Genomic DNA, 21,762 nt, shown 5'->3' with positions numbered 1-21,762 from the left:
AAGCACGGCATTTGATGGAAAGCAGAGACCATCTGTGCCCTGCATCGGTCCCGTTTAAGATATAAGGCAGCTGTAAGTGCTGCCGGCCTGCAGAATGAGCCCCAGTGGTCTGGGCAGGTGATGATGCTCAGTTGTCATCTTCCCTGATCCAGATTCCTCCTCCTTTCCCATTTGCTTCTCACTGGCTCCTAAATGATACAAGATGTCCCTGGCAGTGGAGACTTCTCTTCATCACCCTGCTCTTGTCTCTCCACCCACCATACTGCCGTCCATTGGGCATGAGGTGACCATCTTGAAGGGCCCAACCTAAATGTTTCTTGTTCCCCTTCTGGAAGGGTTGGGGAGTGGCACAATTGATTCACTGTTGGCTTACTATGAAAGTGGTTGTCTTTTCCTCCTCCACAAAAGGAAGATTCTGCCATCTTTCAGAGACTTAAGAAGAACCTCCTGCCAGGCTAAAGTGACATGCTCTCGGTGACTTGAGCATTCCATTCTACCGTGAAGCATAGGCTTGGGCTTGGTTTGACACTGTTATTTTAGCCCGTGCCACAGACAGGCTTTCTCTGTGGTGAAGCTGGCAATGATTTCCCACAGAGGTAATGGCTCAAAGCCAGGGAGGCCACTTTGAGAGTGGTGACTTCATTTGTGGCCCCATCACCTAAGACTGTCATTTTCAGGACAATCTGCCTGTGGGTGTGTACTTTGGACTTCGGGTTATAATGGTAAAGTTAAGGAAAATGAGGCAGTTTAGCCTGGGGAAGAAACTGCCACGAAATAATTAGGGACTGTTAGCTGGAAATGCTTCCTTCCAGTCTGTCTGCACTCACACAGCGGAGATCCCAGAGAGTGATTTCAGTTCTGTGTGCACAAAAGTTCTGTTGGACTGAGAAACAGGTCAGCTCATGCAACCTCTTATGTCTTTGTTTTTCAAGAATAAGTAATGTTTGATTTTCTTTTTTTTATTTTGAGGGAAGGTTTATTGTCACTTTTCTCTATACTGCCAATCCCCAAATAATGACACAGAGACTTATTATTAATTATGAAAGCCTTTAGTTTAGGATTGTTCCCAACTAGCTCTTATAACTCAAATTAACCTGTTTCTATTAGTCTACCCTCTGCCACGTGGCTCTTTACCTTCCCTCTGTTCTGAATGTGTCTGGCTCCCTCTGTGACCTTTCATGTAATATTCTAACCCTGAGTTCCTCACTCTCCCCGGATCCCACATAGTCTCTCCTGCCTAGCTATTGGCCCGTCAGCTCTTTATTAAACAAGTCAGGTGCCTTAGGCAGGTGAGGCAAAACAGATGCTTGGGTGTTTGTCTTTCAAAACAGGGTTTATTTCTCCTGGCTTTGTAGATCAGGCTGGCCTTGAGTGCACAGAGATCCCAATGCACAGAGATCCGCCTGTCTCTGCCTACTGAGTGCTGTGATCAAAGGTGTGTGTCACCACCGCCCAGCTAACATGGAAATATCTTTATGCAGTGTAAACAAATATTCCACAACAGTTTATCACCTAGGCTGGCCGTAAAACTCCTGGCCTCAGCCTCCCTGATAGCTAGATCAATAAGCATTGATCCCAACTGAACATGTATTTTATAGACAAATGTATGTACAGATAATCTATACAAAATGTAGTAACTGAGAAATTACTTTAGGAAACAAGTGCAGGCAAAGGAGAAAGGGGGAATGTGGAGTTAAAGGCCTGACCCTTAGGAAGATGTCTAAAGATTGGAGCGATGGCCTGGGCTGCCTGCCCCCTTCTACTGGGTGTGAGACAAAGAGAGCAAGAGGGAGCTAGCTATAGCAGCCACTAACAGAACCCTGTTTCTAAGGAGACAGATGATAGCCAGAGGATGCCATCCACTTCTCTTTTAGAGCTAGTTCCAGGACAGGCTCCAAAACCACAGAGAAACCCTGTCTTGAAAAACCAAAAAAAAAAAAAAAAAAAAAAAAAAGAAGGAAAAAGAGAAGAATGTAAGGTCCTCTTTGTGTCCCCAAAGAACACTACCTCTTGAGAGCCAAAACTGCGGCTCCTTTTATCAGTGATAAGTGTTTATGCCAGGATGCGTCTTACACAGGGCCAAGACAGAACAGATGGGAATTGACTTTTCCCAGCTCTGGAAGGTACTTGATACAGGAGACCGGAAATAGTGGTCCAATCATCAGGCCTGGAACTCTTGGTTTAGGATTAGAGAGATGAACTGGGCTGGTAAAGTGGTGCCCAGAGTACTTGTTAATGAAGAGTGTGAAAGTGGTGTGTGCCTTCTCTGAAATAAGCTTCCCTAACTCACCTGGGTAAAGTTAACCAGTCCCTTAATCTGGCACCCTCAGAATGTGCTCTGCTTTGCTTTGCTGACATGTTATCATGTGACATGTTATCACATGAGTATTGTGGAGAAAGTCAAGCTCAGGAAAACATTCTGTGATTGTGGAGAATGTTGTCTCAACACTTGCTTCCTCTACGCAGCAGGGGAAGCAGGGATAAGCTTCAATATTAGGACTAAGGGCTGGAGTTACACTTTGTTATGGCCTCCATTGGGCCCCATTGTCCTATGAGAGGACATGGAATTTAACTGGACAGTGGTGGAGTAGGTAGACCCATGCATTTCAGAGATTGAGAGCATATCTAAGACCCTAAACTCTAGTAAGAAAGGAGCCATTGCCCTAACAGGTGGGGCACACTAAGACTGTCTTGCCAGTCCTCTTCATCAGCTGTCTTATACTGTCTTCATACTCCATCCCCTTTTCAGAACTTGACTGACAATGTGAGCATCAGTCTCTGCATTCTACCCTAAACTCCTTTGCGAGGTATTTGTTACAAAAACAAACCCAGATCTTTGCAGAGACATGCTTTCCTCCCGCCAGAAATGTAGGTTGTAGAGCTGTGATGCTTCTCAGATTTCTTCACTCCCTCTTGGCTTATCACAAGGCACTGTGTGAAAGGCAAGAAAAGCTAGCACCAGGTAGATGGGGATGTATCTATACCCAGGTTTCCAGAAACCTGTTTGAACCAGTCACCTTCAGTAATGTAGAGCTGGCAGTGTAGAGTGTAGTGATGGGGTGACCTTTCTTGTAATGTCATTTGCTCAGATTATCAAACACTTCAACCCCTCCACTAATACATTTATGAGGAAATTGCAACTGGAGCTCTAACACACACTGGAAATATCTAGATCTCTCCTGAGCACTACCCTTGCGATGTAAAGTAGATATGGGAGATTTAATGAATGCCCTGACGACCAGGGTCGAGCCTTAGTTTGGGTCCCCTTTAAAAGTATTCAAAAGAATTTTAAGAATGTTACATACCCAATTTCCTTTAAGAATTTATACTTGGTGTATTGGAAGATGGGTGTGTGAGAGGGTCCACATCCTTCCTGGTCTGACTTAACAAAATCTGAAGGCAGTGTAAAGAGCTAAAGAATTTGAGGAGGCTCCTGTACCATTCACACTTGTATCCTTCATTGTCACCCTCAAGTCCTGTGCAAACCCAGGTGGGTGGGCTGTGCCTCAGCCTCGAGTCTGTGGGTCTAGGAGGCAAGACTTTGTAGTTGTAAGAAGCGTCCAGGTGATGTTGATCTGAGGTCCATGCATTAGAAATCAGTATCTAGGGGGCTGGAGAGATGGCTCAGTGGTTAAGAGCATTGCCTGCTCTTCCAAAGGTCCTGAGTTCAATTCCCGGCAACCACATGGTGGCTCACAACCATCTGTAATGAGGTCTGGTGGCCTCTTCTGACCTGCAAACATACACACAGACAGAGTATTGTATAAATAATAAATAAATAATTATTAAAAAAAAAAGAAATCAGTATCTAATACCCAGATTGCATCACTACTCCAAGGCCACTGCAGTCAACAGATTCTCCTTTTCTCTAAACTCCTGCTTGCTGCGCAGACAGAACCAACAGTTGATCACATGCCAAAATCTAAAATATCAGCAGAAAATTCCTGTATTTGAAAATAGAGAAGATGTTAAGAGCTAGAGAAGGGTGCATTTTAGGGACTGGGCTGTGATCCATCTTCCTTGAGTTAATTGTACAAACTGTAGAAAATACGGTTAACAATGATATCACTTGACAGATGCTTGCCTAGCATACTCTGGGTTTTATTTTCCTGCATTGTAATCAATAAGATGAACCTCAAATTTTAGAAAACAACAATTACATTTATAGGAGGAAGTCTTTTATTTTTTTTATTTGTATTATTTTATTTGTATTAGTGTTCTACCTACATGTTTGTTATGTGTACCATATATGTGCTGGGTACCTTTGGAAGCCACAAGGGCCCCAGACATGCTGACTGAAGGTACTAATGGTTGTGAGTAACCATATAGGTGGTGGGAACTGAACCTGGGTCCTACAAGAGCGATAAGTGGTTTTAACCATTGAGCCATTTCTCCAGCCTCCAATAAAGGAGGAAGGTTTAAGTTGAAAAATTAGTGATCACCCTCAAATTCAAAGTAGCTGTTAAAAAAATATTCAGCTAGGGTCCATAAGATGGTTCAGAGGCTAAAGGTTCTTGTCACCGTATCTGATGACCTGAGGTCCATTGCCAGGACCCACGTGGTAGAGAGAGCTGACTTTGAAAGTTGTCCTCTGACTTCTGCTCCAGTGCCACACACATGGCCACACAGAATAGATAAATATCTAAAATGCCTGCATTGTCTTTGTGCATCGCTGTAAAAGCCCTCCAGGTGTTGGAAATGACAGATGGATATGAGAGAACTGATGGCCATATTCAAAACCTATTGACGTCCAAGGCACTTACCCAAACCTGTAGACAGTGCAGTAAAAAGGATTTTACTAGGTTTTGGTGGAGAAGGTTCCTGATTCTAGAAATGTTAACAAAATTGCCAGTTTTTTGGCAGCGTGGCAGGCTTACTGCTGTTAATATATCACATGTCCAAAGGAAAAGTTTAGAATTTTATGCAACAGCAGAAGTATACTTTGGCTATACATTAACCTTTCTGGAGGAGAGGCACTATTTTGAGGTAGTTAATTAGTTCTAATAACAGGGGAAAAATTAACCTCTATCTTCAGCATTCGTTTTTGACACAGTTGCCATTAAAATTGACAGTGCAATAGTCAACCATTGGATGTCAAGTGTGCTCACTTTATCGTGTTGTGAAACGTGAAGATGGATGTTACAGCGATGCTCTGACTAAAATGGTTTCTACATATGCTTTGTTCTTCACTTGTCCATTCCTTGCTTTGACAGACACTCATTTGTTTCTTCATCAATCTAGCCACATTGTATGTATTTCTTGTCAGTTTGCTGTGTGCCTTGGTGTAGAGACCAAGACGAAACAGGCTCTTACAGTAGTAGAACTCACTTTTGGTTGAAAACTGAGGATCAAATTGAGTACATGATATTATTGTTTTCTGCTGTGGGTTATGAAGGAATCAAAACCGAGTAGTAGGCTTGAACATCTGCAGAAGTGGCATGTGGAATCTTAAGGCCTCCTAGGAGGAATCGCATGATACAAAACCTAGATAGCTGAAGCCAGACCTAGGAAGTCCTGGAGTACCACTTCCTAGGCAGAAGGTGTCGGAAATACCTAGGTACCAAGACAGGAGCTTACTAAGAACCATTAGGAATTCTGAAAACTTTAAGCAGGGGGTGTATGATACTATCTGTTTTAGAAGCTGCCCGGGTGCTGTGTAGAGAATGAATAGCAGGAAGGAAGAACAGATGGAAAGATGGCGTGGCCAGCACACAATAGAACCAACATAGTACTGAGTCTCTGTAGTCTCTGATGCAACCATCTCAATTATAAGACAGCTTGTCCACGAACAGTGCTGGCTGTCTCTCTCTCTCTCTCTCTCTCTCTCTCTCTCTCTCTCTCTCTCTCTGTGTGTGTGTGTGTGTGTGTGTGTGTGTGTGTGTGTGTGTGTGTGTAAGCAAGCATAAGCTCTCAGGCGTGGAGGTTAAAGAACAACTTCTGAGAATGGGTTCTTTCCATCTACCTCGTGAGTTCCCAGGATCAAACTCGAGTTGGTAGACTTGGTGGCCACATTATTGCCTTTTAAGACATATGTCTTCCCAGCATGCCACTCCCAGAAGACAGGTTGAGACAGAAGAACCTCTAGAAGCTGACTGGCCAGCTGCTAGCCTGGCAGGCACAGCAGTGAACAAGAGACCTTGTCTTGAACAAGGTGGAAGGTGAGAACCAATATGCAAGGTTATCTTCTGACTTCAGCATGTGTGCTGTCGCACCTGCGCATGCACACTCACATATCCACACACTTGCAACTACATGCAACAACTGTTAAGTGCGGTTAGGGTCATGGATACTGCTTATTTAAAGTCTGTGATACTCGGCTACTTTTCAGAAAGATGATTGCCAGTCTTCACTTCTGCCAACACTACATCATAAGCCGTCTTTGTCACTCTGGAAATGAAAAGATATCCTTTAAATTGCTCAAGGGAAGAAAAGGGAATGCTTTATTATGGTCTTGGCTGAAGGAATCCTGATCATCTTAGCTCACAGCAAACAGTGGGAATTGGAATGTGTCAGGTAAACTCACTTGCTCAGCAGAAGCAAATCAGGCTCTTTTTCTGTTGTCTTCAGTGGTCACCATGTGTCAGAGTCATATGCTCTGTACACATTCGTTTAGATTTGTGCTTGCTGGATCCAGTGTGGTGCTGACGTTGTTTAGCACATACTCTGAGATCAGTAAGTGACCTGTATTCTTTCTCAGCCTCGTACGCAGTGTGTGTGTGTGGGGGGGGGGGCTGCGGTGTTTTAATTATGAAGAGAGAACTCGGAAAAATGAAATGCTATAATCCCCCTGAAAAGCTCTACTGTGGGAAATAGTGTAAACCATCACTTTGTCACAAACAGACACTTAAAGCAAGAGAGGAATTTCAGCTTGGGATGGCGAAGGAAGAGTTTTACAGTGAGAACGGTTGGTGAATGTCGAGAAATCCCCGTGTCTGGTAGCATGCAAGTGAAACTGGAGGATGTATACACTCTGCTCTGCTTGGACGGAGAGAGACTTCATGTGCAGAGTGGGCAGCAGGATACCATCTCAGTGAGCTTCGTGCTCATTGGCCTTCACTGATTTGGGGTACATGGAAATTAGATAAAATCTAGGGAGAAAACGGAGTCTGGCATTTTATGTGTAGGAATTATGAGTTGTATCTTGCCCACCAATCCTTGCGACCATGGCCCTACCCTGAAAGGAAGAGGCCATTACTGGCTCATTGAGATGGCTCACCAGTGTCCTCCAAGTCTCCTGAAGGACACATACAGCTGAGTTGTCATCCCTGCCTCTGGAGGCTAGGGAAGCAGAACCCAGTGGAGACTTGGCTAGAACTCTCTGGCTGTTGACTGACTTGAGACCATGAGTCACCCTGCCACTATTGTCATCATGAGGCTAGGAGAAGGTATTGGGAACTCCCCATGCTGTGGCCAGCAACCAGAGGTTTCACTGTCGCAGGAAGCTATACTTGAGCTTTTGAATCTGATGTCCCAGCAGGAATGTGAGAGAAGTAGAACGGATTGCTTTGTCCAGCGTTTGTGTGCTGCAGAGCTCCTGCTATGGCCTGCCGCCTTCGCTCAGTATCCTTAACACTCCTGCGGTGAAAGGTGTGAGCCTGGGCAGAGGGTTCCGCAGTGACCGAGACTGGAGTTAGGGTGTATTCTGTGTCTGACCTCTGGGACCCTCACCCTCCTGTCTCCTGGTGTAATTTGCCAAGATATCTGCTGTTCTGCCTTGTGCCACAAGAAACCAATAAGGAAGTGGCCAGGTTTGGGTTATGGTCCTGAGTTTGCAGCAGGTGATCCAGAACAAAGGCCTGAAGTGGCCTTTGGAGGCTGTCTTGTTTGTAGGTAGAGCATGATGTCAGGCTGGCTATACTGTAGCTCATTCTGGCTGGAGGGTTGTGGCCTCTGTGCATCTGAACTGTGCCATGTATAAAGGACAGTCATCTAGATAATGTTCTCACGGGACCCTCACTAAACGCTGGTTCCAGACCCCCCTTCCTGTCTGCTATGAAAACAATTTCTCTCATAAATCCCAAGGGTGAAATAATACAGCATTGCCTTATATGTGTGTTTGTACCATGTGTGATTGAGACTATGCAGCCTGAAATGGGCCCGTGTTTTCAGCTATCTTTCTCTAGTTTCTAGTATTTTTACTATTTTAGGGATAGCAAGGGATATTCATTTAGCTAATTTAATTAAAATTTATCAAAAAGACTAGATTGATACTAATTGATATCCCTTGCAATTTAATTTTTTCCAAATCTTAAGAGTTTTTTTTTTTTTCAAAACAACATTTGTGGTGAATCATGGAACAAATGTCACAAAGAAACTTACCAACTTGCCATTTCTACCTAGCTATAAATGTCAACTTGAAAAGAGATGGGTTAGCCAGGCTAATGGTGCAAAAGCCCAGCATAGTGTGCATGTTTATGATTTCAAGACTAGCCTATTCGCCGGGCGGTGGTGGCGCACGCCTTTAATCCCAGCACTCGGGAGGCAGAGGCAGGCGGATCTCTGGGAGTTCGAGGCCAGCCTGGCCTACAAGAGCTAGTTCCGGGACAGGCACCAAAGCTACAGAGAAACCCTGTCTCGGAAAAAAAAGACTAACCTATTCTATGTACACAGTGAAGTCCAGGCCAGCTGTAACTGCATAGTCGGACCCTGTCTCAAAAACAGCAAGCAAAAACAAACAGATGGTCTCCTCGAATTGCCATCACTTTGTTACTTAGAGCAGAGGCATTTATGTCTATTAACTAAATAATTTCTTAGGACTAAATAATAAAGCATCCTTCCCTCAGAGTCTAAGCAAGGGATTATGTGGCCATAGCTTGATCATCTGTGATTCTTGCCTGTTTTCTCCCACTAAATGCTTAGCTCCTTCTGCTCTCCCAACACTGATTTCCACAAAAGAATGGAGGTTTGACTTGAGCCTTCTTTTCCCAAGGCCTGTGTTCTCTGTCCTCAAAAGCCAGGCCACCTTCTTTGGTAGATTCAGCTTGGCTGATGACTGTGGTGTCTGTAGTCTAGACAGGAGGTTCTGATTCTAGAGAACAACTATGAGGCAGAAAGAACGATCCCATGGTATTCTGTAGCATCGTTCTGCCACACCCGTGTCGGAAAGGGGACTCCATTGCTGTAGGGCAGGGGCTGATTTTAAGAAACAGCATGCCAACCATCTCAAATCTTTGGTTTGGTCAGCCTCCACATGTGACCTGCCACTGATGTACAAACTACCTAGCCTTTTCATACTCAGCCTGTCTTCTTTCAAGAAGTCATCCAAGGAACTTGAGCTAGGCTGCTTTTCAGGGTAGGGGACAACACATAAGAAATGCTATTTCCCCACTCTTAAAAACTTATTGGAACTGGGCCTGATGGTGCTGGCATATAATCCCAGCTACTTTAGAAACTGAAGCAGAAGGATCACAAATTTAAGGACTGTAGACTGCACAGTGAAAGAAAAGCCAGAGACAGTGAGTCCTGACGCAAAAAAAAAAAAAAAAAAAAAAAAAATTAAGGCATACGTGGATAGAGTTCCACTGTAGATAGAGCACTTGCCTAGCGTGCACGAGGCCCTAGATTCAACCTCATCACTGTGAAAATGAACTATGAAAACAAATGCTTGTCATCTGGGTAGAAATGATGCCCTTAACCGATAAAGTTTAGGAGTGTGATATTGTTCAGTGAGAGAACACTTGCCTAGTGTGTACAAGTGGTTCAATCCCCGGTACTTATAAATAATAGTGATAACTGATGAGAAATTTCAAGTACCCTGCTTTTTATATACACTATTTAAAAAGAGAAAAGAAATACTGCGGGTCTGGTTATGGTGGTCGTCAAATCACATTTTCTGTGTCTTCTTTCTAGGCATATGAAGATTCATGAGAAGGACACCAGCAGTACTACAACTGCAACCCCTCCGTCCCCTCTGAAGCGTAGGCGGTTGTCCTCCAAAAGGAAACTGAGTCATGATGCTGAGTCAGAGAGAGAAGACCAGGCACCAGCTAAAAAGGTCCTTTGAGTTTATAGCACAAATGTGCCCCATTGTGTGGCTTTGGTCAGAAATATCTAATCTTCATTATCACAATGTAGAATCGTGGTCGACATCAATTCTGGGCTTATTTTGTTCTGGTTGTCAGGATTTCTCTGTGTAGCCTTGGCTGTCTTGGAATTTACCTATATGTGCTTTCTCTTTAGAAGCCTCAGGTAGAACATGAATGAAATGAGTTTCCAAAGTTGTCCCCATGCTTTTTACGTTACCTATGTTGCTGCCCTCACATTTATTCCTAATCCCTTGCAGATAGTACATGGTCCATAAATATTTGTTGATTAGATGAGGGGACTGAGGAATGGGTGGGTGGATTGGGTGAATGTATAGAGGTAGTGTTCACTGAGTAGAGTGGATGGGTGGATGGGTTGTCAGTCAGACCTTGTTAGTGAGTGAAGAGCATACTTTTTAGCACTTGCTAGATGAATGTTAGACTCTTTGAAAGCAAACCTTTGTGAGAGACGACCTTGGTGATGCCACTCTGCTTTTTCCTAAGATGGTGGAAGATGGGCAGTCGGGTGATTTGGAGAAGATGACTGGTGAAGTCTTTCACTGTCCAGTGTGCTTCAAGGAGTTTGTTTGCAAGTATTCACTAGAGACCCACATGGAGACCCATTCAGATAACTCATTAAGGTAGGGAAAACGTGAATTAGATTGGTGGTTTGGGAAATTACATGTTACTGTTTCTTCTGGCATATGACATTCTTATTTCTTGTCACTCCAAACTGGGCTCCAGCAACTGGGCTTATTTATGGGGATTTTGGGAAGGCACTTAAGAAACACATGGTATGTAGAAAAGATTGGTTTGAAGATTGTGAGCAAGCATGGCTGTAGCCATGGGCTGTGTTCACTTTGCTCCTTTGTTCTTACTGAGGTCCCTTGAGTAATCACTGAGTCTCCAGGCATTGGAGAATCTCCTGTCACAGGATACTTTTGTGTCCATTCTTTGCAAAATGTGTTGTGACCAAATTGATTGCTTGCTGTACATGGATAAGTGGTCTAGACAGGGACAGCCCATGCATTTCATGTTTCCAGCACAGCGTTAACATGTACCAGGTGCTCAGAAGTGCTCTAATGAGCTGGACCCATAGTGCAGAAACCTGAAGCATTGTGGGTAAGAAAGGGTTCTCAACGTGCAAAGGGGAAAAGCCGTTATGTAGTGCTTGTTCTGCGCTAGCCTCTATGTTACTCTCAGCAACCATGTTTCTGATCCTCAGCTTCAAGAGCCGAAAGTATGGATGGTGGTATAATTTCCAGCAGTGTTGGAGAGGGGAACACTGCTCTGTCTTTGTCTAACTTCTCTGGTAACTTTTATCAGCACAACCCCCCCCCCCACACACACACACACAGTCCTTCTTCTAGGTGAACAAATAGGTTCAGAAATTTTTCCCACAGCATTGCTGACGTTTGTATGTTCTATGTATATGTTCCATCTATTTTAAATTAAGCTGTAGAAGACAAAGAGCTACATGGGAGCTTCTGCTCAAGCATATAGCTGAAGGTTCCTCTAAGGGCAGGCCCCCATGTTGTCACACTTTTGGAAGACATCTTGGGAGTACAGGATTTGGGTATCTGCCGAAATTTTCAGTTTTATGGCAGTTTTCATTGGAGCGGAAGGAAGAGCTTTTAGAGAGGTTAAGGTATGAAGCAGTGAAATGCTGTCAAGTGCCTGGATGGAACTTGCCAATCTAAGACAGCAGTTTATGGACTGGCCAGTGTCCAGCGGGGTTCTCTCTCTGCGAGAAGAGGTCCCTCTCTAGAAAGGCCTGTCTCTGCTCACATGTGGCTCCCATCAGCTGCATCTGTATCTCTGTTTACCCATTCACATTGAAGTAGGGCTAGATCAGTAATGCCTCATCCAGTGTTTCCTTCCCATCCTCTCTAAATATGTCTCTGGACTCTGATCTAGACTCTGATCTATGAAGAAATAGCTGTCAATGAGTGGTTCTAAGAACCTCAGTTTTTGTTTTTGTTTTTATTTTTTATTTTTTGATACAAAATTCTCTCTATATATATCCTCAACTGTCCCGGAACTCACCACGTATACTAGACTGGCCCTGAACTCTGAAATCTGCCTGTCTTTGCCCCAAGAGTGCTAGGATTAAAGGTGTGCATGCACTACCACACCTGGCAAGAAACATAACTTCCTAGTTTCCTTACCCACAGGGTCTCCTAAATGTGGAGCTGTGGTGTGAAGAGTGAGCACTGCCATGACACAAGCCTCTCACCCTGAGATTGGTGCGTAGATAGCACGTGGACCCTAGTTCCTCCAGCTGGGGATTGCTGCCAGGTGGCCACGCATTCCGTGCTCTTGTGTACATTTTATTTTACTTCATACTTTATTTTGTGATCAGGTACTACTGTTTGGGGACAAACTACTTTTACTTTCCTTGAAAATTCCATCGTACAGGGAAGTAGCCTGGCTCTCATGAGAGATTTCTAGGCAGCGTGCATCTGCACAGCATGGTGTAGCTGTGATGAGGCAAGACCAAGTATCCCTTTGTAAAACGCTGGTCTGGAAAGCCCTTTTCCTCAGAGCAAATGGAGGTGGGAACCACATTAGACGTGAACCAATCCGTGAGCGGAATCATCTTGGTCATGGTGCACAGGTGGGCTGTGAAGTCGAAGCTCTGTAGTTTTCCTCACCTACTTAATGGTAGTAGCATCATGTGGTGAGGGGGTCGAAAGAAGTTTCTTAGCGTTGGATGGACTTAGCTCCTTCAGGCAGCTTTTCATTCCACTAACCCCCCAGCAGCTAGCCACTGATGGCTTCTGAGAAGGGTGGCTTCGTGGCTTGTATGTCTGGTGAGCAGACCAGCTCCGGCTTCATGGCTCTGTCTAGTAACTATTGTGAAGCCGGGTAGGGCTGGCTTTTTAAAACCAAAAAGAGTTGATTATAGAACATAGTTAATTCCTCTTTTCTCGTCTCTACTCAGCTTCCACATAATAGCCTACTATCAGAGGAAGCCTTGGGGCCAGGCCTGGGCCAGTAGGGGCCTATCTGGGGTGTTGCATTATGACAGTAGCTGATGGGAGAGACTGCATGTTAACCCAGAACTAAAATAGACACCAACTCCATTTTCAAATCCCAGAGGCTACCGCCACAGTGCTACCAGTTTAGAACCAGAGTCTGTAACTTAAAACAGCTGTTGGTTTCTGTCTTCTGCCCTTGCCCCACTCCCTCCCGTTACCAGAGTTGGCAAGGTGCCCATGTTCCTTAATAAAGTGTTGGCAATCCAAGCTTGTATATATGCTGAGTCTTTTCTCCTCCACTCTGCTGTGTTTCAAAATAATGAATTTCTGGCATCAAACAAAAGGAAGATACAAAGTCCCTGTATAGAGTCTCGTTCTTAAGATCGGGTGTTACTTTATGATGCCTTCTATCTTCTAGCTCCTGGGCGAGGGTAATAGGGCAGGGAAGAAGGCTGACTAGAGCACGCTGTGCAGTGGCGTTCAGATCGGAACTGTGATGCGAGACAGTGCAGTGAGCAAGTGGGTGCCGAGGGGAGAATGTGATGCTGAATGCCTTGCTCTGTTGTTAGAGGAGCAGCAGAGTGACAGGCTGCACTGCTGGGAACGTAGTGAGCTGGAGCAGTGTGCAGACTCGTGCTGCTCAGCGTAATGACGAACAACATGACCCGTGTGTCATGTGGAATCTTCTAGCTGTGAAAAGTGCTGTTAGTGATACATTCTTACTTTTCACTTTCTTACGTTTAGTCCCTGAAATCTGTCTGTGCGTCTGTGCAGTTGTAGCCCCTCTTAATGGAAAGCAGTCCCCTGCCAGGGGCCGATCAGCCCGCAGAGCAGGTTAAAGACAAGCCAGGACGCAGTGAAGCCTTCCCCAAGGGTGGGCTGTGCAGCTGGGTAGTCACCATGTTGATGAAGGAGCTGCCAAAAGCAAACTTGGCCCAAGTTATTGTATAATCTTAGATGGCTTCTTGATTAAAGGGGATTGGGTAATAAGTAATTCTAACATTATTTCGGTTAAAATATATCCAACAAAGGACTGAGTCCTCATCGTGACAGTGCAGTGCATTTGACCAATCTTGAGAAAAACGGGGATGTTTGAGGTGGGGCACGGGGGCTGACCAGAAAAAAAGGGAGGGGGGCCAACAAAGACACTGTGGCGAAGAGCTTTGGATGTGACATTGGAAGTTGTGGCACTCTTAATTCCTTCCAGATTATGGTCACATTATTGATCTTGGGGTAATTTATAGTTTATGGCAGTGCCCTCAGATCAATCAGGATATGGGAAGCAAGAGGGGTCTTTGGCAGACACCCAGGGCTCTGAAGGGAAGCTGAGCACCACCCTCACTAGAGTAAGTTGCAGGCCAGCCCTGCCCTTGCCGAGGATCCTGACTATGGTACCACTTAGTGAGATATACTGGGACGTTCTTGTCTCTGTTTCATGATTGTTTGAAGGAGTATTCAGCTCCCTTCACTGTACACCTACTACCCGCAGAGAGACCCTGAGACTCTTGGTGTGTCATTGGCCCCATGTTCTCAACATGGTTAGCACAGGGCAAAGGCGAATAGAATATTAGAGTCTTCTATTAAGACTCCGGGGGTCCAAGGATGAATGAAGTGAGGGCAGAGGCCTGTAAGGGCCTGGTGGTTAGAGGTGTCTTAGTTACAGCTTCTTCCCCACCCAAGAATAGAGCAAAGCCCAGGTTCACCTGGCTTCAGAGCCTTCCGTCTCCTCTGGGTCCTTAAACTACTCCCTGCTTCATGTCATGCTGGCTTCGTTGAACAGGCCTAGCTGGGTGCTGGTCTGGGGTAGAGAGCCTGCACATGACCCTAGCATGTGGCAAGGGAAGGCAACCCAGCCAGGGGTCTGTCACAGGCTGTCACTGCTGCTCACAACAACTGGGAGAGATTACTGCAGCTGTGGATGTCAGTTCTCTGCCCCAGGATGGGCCAGGAAGGGTGGACTGAGGGAAGAGGAATGTCTGGGTGGGGTGGGGCTCTAGACTAGGGATTGCTTGCACTTATTCCTTTTGGCCTCTGGAGACAGAGCAGGAAAAATGAAGCATGAAATCCTTTTTTTAAAAGGAATGCCAGTCTCCAGCAAAACTCTGTAATGAGCAAGGAATTGGATCACAGGGAATCCGGCTGGCCAAGAGTCACCCCAGCAGGTATTTCATAGGTTCTGTTTACTGCAGGGAGTGGGGAGTTATCAGTGTCAGGAAAAATGCCCGGGTATTGAGGGTGTGACATGATTCAAGGAGGAGCTGGGACATCTGCAAATGACTGTCCTCTGAGCAAGCAGGGTCACAGACAACATGGTCCCAGCCTGCTGCCTGGTACCTCTGACCTCAGGCAAGTAGAGGCTCAGTTTCCCCCATCTGGAAAATAGATATAATGATTTGTGAAGAGGAGGGAGAATGATCTAGGCCTGGAACTGCAACAAATACTAAATGAGTTTTTTGCTGTCTTGGAATGTGTTGTTTCTTAAAGGGTTTTTATTTATTTTGTGTACGTACGTGTTTGTGTGGTAGTGTGCTTTCATATGTGGGATAACCCGATATCACACCCAGCTTTTATGTAGGTGCTTGGTGGGGCGGGTGTCCTCATGTTTGAGCAGCCAGCACTTTTCTGAGCTGTCTCCCCAGCCCACATGTGTCCTTCTTAGTATTTTAAGCCCTCCAGCATAATAGTTAATGGTTTGATGTGGTCCTTCTTGACTGTCCCTATCCCAGTGACACGGAGGAGTCAAATTCTAGGACTTCTCCCAAGTACTGTGGCCTGGACAGCATAAAAGCATTTGTCCTTTGCTCCTTATTGCCATAAAGAGTCATTTTTTTTAATCTAGTTTTGCTTTTGTAAACACTGAGCAGCTATTTAAGTGGAGTTTGAGTCCTGCATCCTGGGAGTATCGTAACCCTTATAGACTGTCAAATAGGCAGATATAGAAGCTTGCAGGACCCTAATGCCGACAAATCAGAGAGCCATACATCATTGTTTTGTGCCATGGTGGAAAAATCTGCAAGTGTTTTGTTTTGTATTATTTTGTTTTGTTTTTAAGTTCCTTATTTTGAAATTTGCCACTATATTCTTTTAAAAATATCTTTTGGGTAGCTTTTTCTTTATGCTTAAGAAGAGGGAAGGTGTCTGTTTAGTCTTCTGCTACCGTAATTTTCTTTTGTTTATATTTTTGAGACAGGATCTCTCTATATAGCCCTGACTGTGCTGCACCTGGCTATGTAGACCAAACTGGCCTTGGACGTGCAGAGATCCACTTGCCTCTGCCTCAGGAATGCTGGGGTTAAAGGTGTGGGCTACTCTGCCCGACTTAATTTCTTTTCAGGATTTATTTTCTTTTCAATTATGTGTGGGCACATGAGTGTGAGTGCCTACAGAAGTCGAGGGTGTTGACTCCCCTGCAACAGAACTTAAAGGTGGTTGTGGGCTGCCTAGCATGGGTGCTAGGAACCAAACTTGATTCCTCTTAAGAACAGTACCATCTCCTAACCACTGAGATGTTCTGCAGCCGTCCTTGTATTTAGAGGGAGGCATTGTTTTTTGTCTTTTGCTTTGGGAGTTACTGTTTTGTTTTGAGATAGGATCTTGCTATATAGCCCAGACTGAGTGCTACTATGAACAGGCAGGCAAACTAACACCCAGACCCCACTGCCCAGAATTGTACTTGCTGGGACTGGGCGAGAGTGGAGAAGCTATAGGGAACCAAGACCGGCTTAACTGTTTAGGCTACTTTTTGAAACGTTTCTGCTAACTTCAGGGTTTCTATCTTGCTCTAGAACATTAAGGTCACTAGATGAATAAAATATTACTGTAGCAGATACCAGAAGAAACACACCCCAATATTGCTTAGTTACAAAGTTAACAAAGAAAAGACATCTAGTTCATTTTTTAACTATTTTAAGCTGTGTCAGTGAGTCCCTGCAGTGGATATGCACACCATGATAATATCTCACTGCATTTCTACCTTAGCTTCACTGTTCGTCTAGGAAGAAAGAAATGAAAGAAGAATGCCTTCTTTCCTTGCATCCTTCTCCCCTTCTTACAGGGATGCTTGTCATCAAAGGAATAGATAGCTCAGTTCCCTTCCTAATTAGGCCTGTGGCATACAGCAGTTAGCAACTTCACTGGAGATGGCTTCTCAAAGCTCGCCTTGAACTCCTGATACTCCTTCCTTCACATCCCAGGTGCTCAGGGTTATAAGTGTGTATCACCATACTCAGCTTCTGTGCTTTTTAAATCTTTAGTTGAACTTTTCCTGAGTGAGTTCCAGGACAGCTGATTCTACACAGAAAAATCCTGTCTCGGGAGGAGGGGGATTCCATACTTGGGAGACAAAGGAGGCAGATCCCGTGAGTTTGAGACAAGCCTCGCCTACGTAGTAGAGACCTCTAGGCCACCAGGACTACATCCACGAGACTCTTAAGAAAAAGAAGGAAGAATTTTAAAATGTGAAATAGGGGTGCTTAGGCTGGATTCCTGTGGAAGTGCAAGGATGAAGGGTAGATAGACTGATCTGAAGGTCCCAAGCGTGCAGATTGGAGAGTGTTCTCTCATCTGTGGCCCCAGGGCAGGCAGACTAGGAGGGCCTGAGGAAGCAGATGGTTAAGAACAGAGGGTGGACCAGAGAGAGCACTTGTTTTCACATGAATCTTTCTCCGAATTAAACCTTCTTGCTAAGGAGGAGTGGTGTGTGTGCACATGTGTGTGTACACTGAAGCTTTGCTTCCAGGGGAGCAAAGTTCCTTTCCATCAACCAAAATCTATATAATCTTTGTTTCTGTTGAAAGCCTATGTGTTGAATATGTATTATTGTTTCATTAGCATTGACCTCAACAACCAATACCTCTGTAATCCATGCCTGAATAGAGCCCCCCAAATGTATGTGCTCTTCTGTAAGGCATAATTTCCTGTGCTTAAGACACGAGACAGTACTTCAGAACCACGTCTAGGAACCATTCTTTACCATATCCCCAACAGAAAGCATCAGAACAGAAGAAACATGGCACCAAATACCATGAGTATTCTCTCTAAGAGCCGAACAGGCAGGCAACGTGTGATTTCCTCCTATCTCAGCAGGGAATAATAGATACAAGTGCAGAGCCCCTAAATAGTAAGGATCATTGCTATTATTTTATTTATATGAATATATTACATCTCAAACATAATATTTGAGATGTATATGTTATTTTGCGAGACCTTTTTTAGCCTGATAAACAAGTCCTTCTGCTAAGTATAAGCCTGCTGACTTCACACTAGACGTGTGCTGAACGAAGTCTCCTACCCCAGCAGTGACTGACTGTATCTTCTGTAATTAGGATAAAATGAGCCTAGATAGATGGGTAGGTCTCCTCGGTATCTAGGATAGTGCCTTGCACGAGTAAATATTAACTTAAAATTCTACCGGCACTGTATAAAAGTAATAAATTACCATAAGAAGAATGAGATAGAGTTCTTAAAGATGGCAAGTCTCCTACTACGCTGCTCTCCTTGTTTTTCACCTTCCATGGAAGGCACAGTGTAGCTTCTGTCTTAATCATGTCCTTGAATTATCTCTGGTTCATAGAAACCAACACAGTGTCATAGGCTTGAGCCAGCGCCTTGGTGCTGTAGGGCAGGATGAGCAATGGACAAAGCACTACTCTCTGTTCCCAGTGCCCTCCTGACCTCTTCTAGAAGCTCTCGTAGTCTCTTAGGTGTGCAAGCAGGAAAACATTAAAAGGAGCCCTTTCACATTGCATGTGCTAAGGGAGTCAGGGTTAGTTTCTGTCAGTGGAGTCCCTGTCCCATACTCAGCAGCTGCTGGAGATCATTTTTGAGACTCGAAGTGTTAAAACCTCACCTCACTCTTACTTGTTATTTGAGGTAAAGTAGTCCCCCTTCTTATACACGTGTTAAGGATCATTTAAAGCACATACAAAAACCTAACAGCAATTTCGTAATAACAAACATGTGGTTAGAAGTCGGTTTGTCTAATTCTGATATTTCTCTCATCTTTTTAACCAGAATAGTGTGAGAAGGTGAGCTGGTAACCATGTTCAGTTGACTTGAACCTAGAAGGTCTAAAAGCCGGAGTCCCATATCCAGAGGTTTTTCCCAGCCTCTGAGGTCAGGATCATGTGCCTGCTCCCAGAACTCGAACGTGTTTCAGCTGAAAATAGACCCTGGTAAAGTGCAGTGTCAGTGCTGCTGTCCCACTCACCTGTGACTCAGCCCTCTTTGTACTGTGGCACGGGGTGGATCCCCCCAGACATTCCACACCAGGGGAACCCGTGGCTGAAGCATTTCCAATCCTCACTTGTGCTCTGGGTTTTCTGCGGCCAGCACCTCACGACCACAACTGCCGGAGTTCAGCAGACTCCCCTCAAAGGGAGCATTGTGTTTCCAGTAGCTGATGGGAACGTGTTATTCTAAATCTTGCTTACCAGGGGAGCGGCAAGAGGTGCAGCTGCTAGGGAGTAATGAACAGGGCTGCATAGACTCTTCCAGCATTTCAGCAGCATGAGCTCAGTGGCAATGTGGTTGATTTCATTGTCTTTCTTTGCAGAAAAGAATGACAAGTGTGTAGTGTAAATGGGGGGAAGTTGCTTTGCCCCTGTAAACACATGGTAACAAGACCCGCCCCCTTAGAGGGTTTATGAGAGATGTGATTATACCAATAAATGGAACATTCTACCATCATGCAGATGTGCACATCTGCCCTGCCCCACACCAGTGAGCTCTATGTGAATGGGGATTTTGAATTTCCATTTAACTAGCCACATGGACTCCCGTGATTATAGCGAGTACAGACAGGGAATTGCTTATCATACTATCTGAAATTTCACTCAGTGAAGCTCTAGAGATCATGGTACCCACTATCCTGTCCATTTCCCTGGTAAGGCTTTTGCACTTATTGTAAGCTCACCATATGGTTATTTTTCAGATAATGCTGGTGGTGCTACCAACATAATTAGTTTATCTCTGTTAAATGCCAGGAGTACTGTGTGATTTCGCAAGAGCTGTGTAGACATGTGGTATTGGTTTTGAAAAGGGGTTTTGCCTTTGTGTCTCTTAAGTGCCATGTAACACCATGCCCAGCAGCGTAGGCTTTTGATTTTGAGACAAAGTCCTCACTTTGGTGACGGCGGGAACTCCCAGCTGTCTTCTCTTTGTGCACAGTCATTGGATGATGGTGTCATACATCTTGTACAATCTGCAAAGATTTGATATCCAGAGTCATTAAAATATATCTTTACAAAAACAAAAGGAGAGGGGGAGAAAGAGAGACATTGTGTGTTTGTGTGTGTGTGTGTGTGTACATGCATGTGTGTGTGCTAACCACCAGCAATTATGCCTTATTTTATTCAACTAAAATGAAGCAGCAAAGCGTACAGTAAAGCCTCCAGAGCAGCGGAGACTCTGAGCTGCCTCCTCATGGTTGTCATCACTTCTCCTAGATGTGACATCTGCTGTGTAACCTTCCGCACACATCGAGGAGTGCTGCGTCACAATGCACTTGTCCACAAGCAACTTCCCCGAGATGCCATGGGAAGACCTTTTATCCAGAACAACCCTTCGATTCCTGCTGGCTTCCATGATTTAGGATTTACTGACTTCTCCTGTAGGAAGTTTCCTCGAATTTCTCAGGTATGCTGATGGACCCATGCAACCTACCGCATGGTCTCCCTCTACATTCTGTGCAGCTGTGTTGGGTGGGGTGATGGTATTTTCTGTAATGTCGGTTTGCTAAAATCCTGTCTGGCCCTGTCTGGCCCTGTCTGGCCTCCTTGAGTTTCTTGGGCTGAGAGGGGTCAATGGTTGTGTTTTCCAGTTTCTGTGAGGATCCAGTGCCTTTTGCCCACTCTTCAGGCTTTGAGATTTGAAGTTGTATACTCACCACCCTATCAATTGTTCACCACCTCTGTTGCAATTGTTAGTGTCTGCTTTACAGCTAGGTATTTATTAGCAGTTTCTATTAAAATGCATTGAGGTTTTTTGGGTGTGTGTGTGTGTGTGTGCGCGCGCACATGCATGTGTTCCTGGAGGCCAGAAGAGAGCACTGGGTCCCCTGAAGCTGATTGTAAGTGGGTGTGAGCCATCTGTGGGTGCTGGGAACCGAACTCAGGTCCTCTGGAAAAGCAGTAAGCATTCTTAACTACTGAGCAGTTTTTCTCAGCTCCTTGGATCATAACAGATTTGAACAAACCCATGAGCCAATTTGTCCCTTTCCTATATGGAAACTACTAAAATCACTTTGTAATTTTTGTCATGTATGAAATTCAGACAGGAAGTATCCACATAGAAGTGACACATATGTACATGCATGACTCTCCCTTCACACAAACAGCCAGTTCTCATCATTTTGTGAAGAATCGCCTTGGTTTGTCCTCTCAGCTAGTCTGGCACTACACAAGTTGGCCATCCTCCTGCCTCAGTCTGTCAGGTTCTGGCTTTCTGCTTTCCAGTGTAAGCATTCTCCCTCTTTTAAAGGCTTAATTAAAGCCCCCTCGTGATGTTATTTCACTGTACTTTTAGTATATCCCTTGTGGTGGTGTCCTTAATCAAACAAGCGTGATTCTTTCAGGCTTTTCCATCCTTTCAGAACCTACCTTGCTTTGAGGCAGACACTAACCATTACAACAGGGCTTTGATGGGGATGGTGAACCACAGCTTTAAGTACTAGAGCCTGCAGAGAGGGCAAAGGTACCAGTGAGGTAGATCCACAGAAAACTCAACCTAAGATCATCCATCCTTCTCAGCCCAAGAAACCC

General features: G+C 44.8%; 1 protein-coding gene across 10 annotated transcripts in view; it reads left to right on the top strand.

Annotated features, from left to right (window-relative positions):
• Positions 1 to 21,762, top strand: part of Rreb1 (ras responsive element binding protein 1) — a 122,605-nt gene that overhangs the window by 80,848 nt on the left and 19,995 nt on the right. For all 10 annotated transcript variants that reach the window (XM_041632663.1, XM_041632668.1, XM_041632662.1 and 7 more), the window contains 3 exons: positions 9,850 to 9,994; positions 10,527 to 10,663; positions 20,449 to 20,638. In XM_041632663.1, coding sequence (XP_041488597.1) covers positions 9,850 to 9,994; positions 10,527 to 10,663; positions 20,449 to 20,638 — 472 coding nt within the window. The remainder of the gene's footprint in view (positions 1 to 9,849; positions 9,995 to 10,526; positions 10,664 to 20,448; positions 20,639 to 21,762) is intronic.

Source organism: Microtus oregoni, unplaced genomic scaffold, assembly GCF_018167655.1.
Source record: "Microtus oregoni isolate MIOR12 unplaced genomic scaffold, Mior012 000042F_ref0000377, whole genome shotgun sequence".
Lineage (NCBI taxonomy): Eukaryota > Metazoa > Chordata > Mammalia > Rodentia > Cricetidae > Microtus > Microtus oregoni.
The sequence above is the reverse complement of the archived record's forward strand: the minus strand, read 5'-3'. Positions and strand labels throughout refer to the sequence as shown.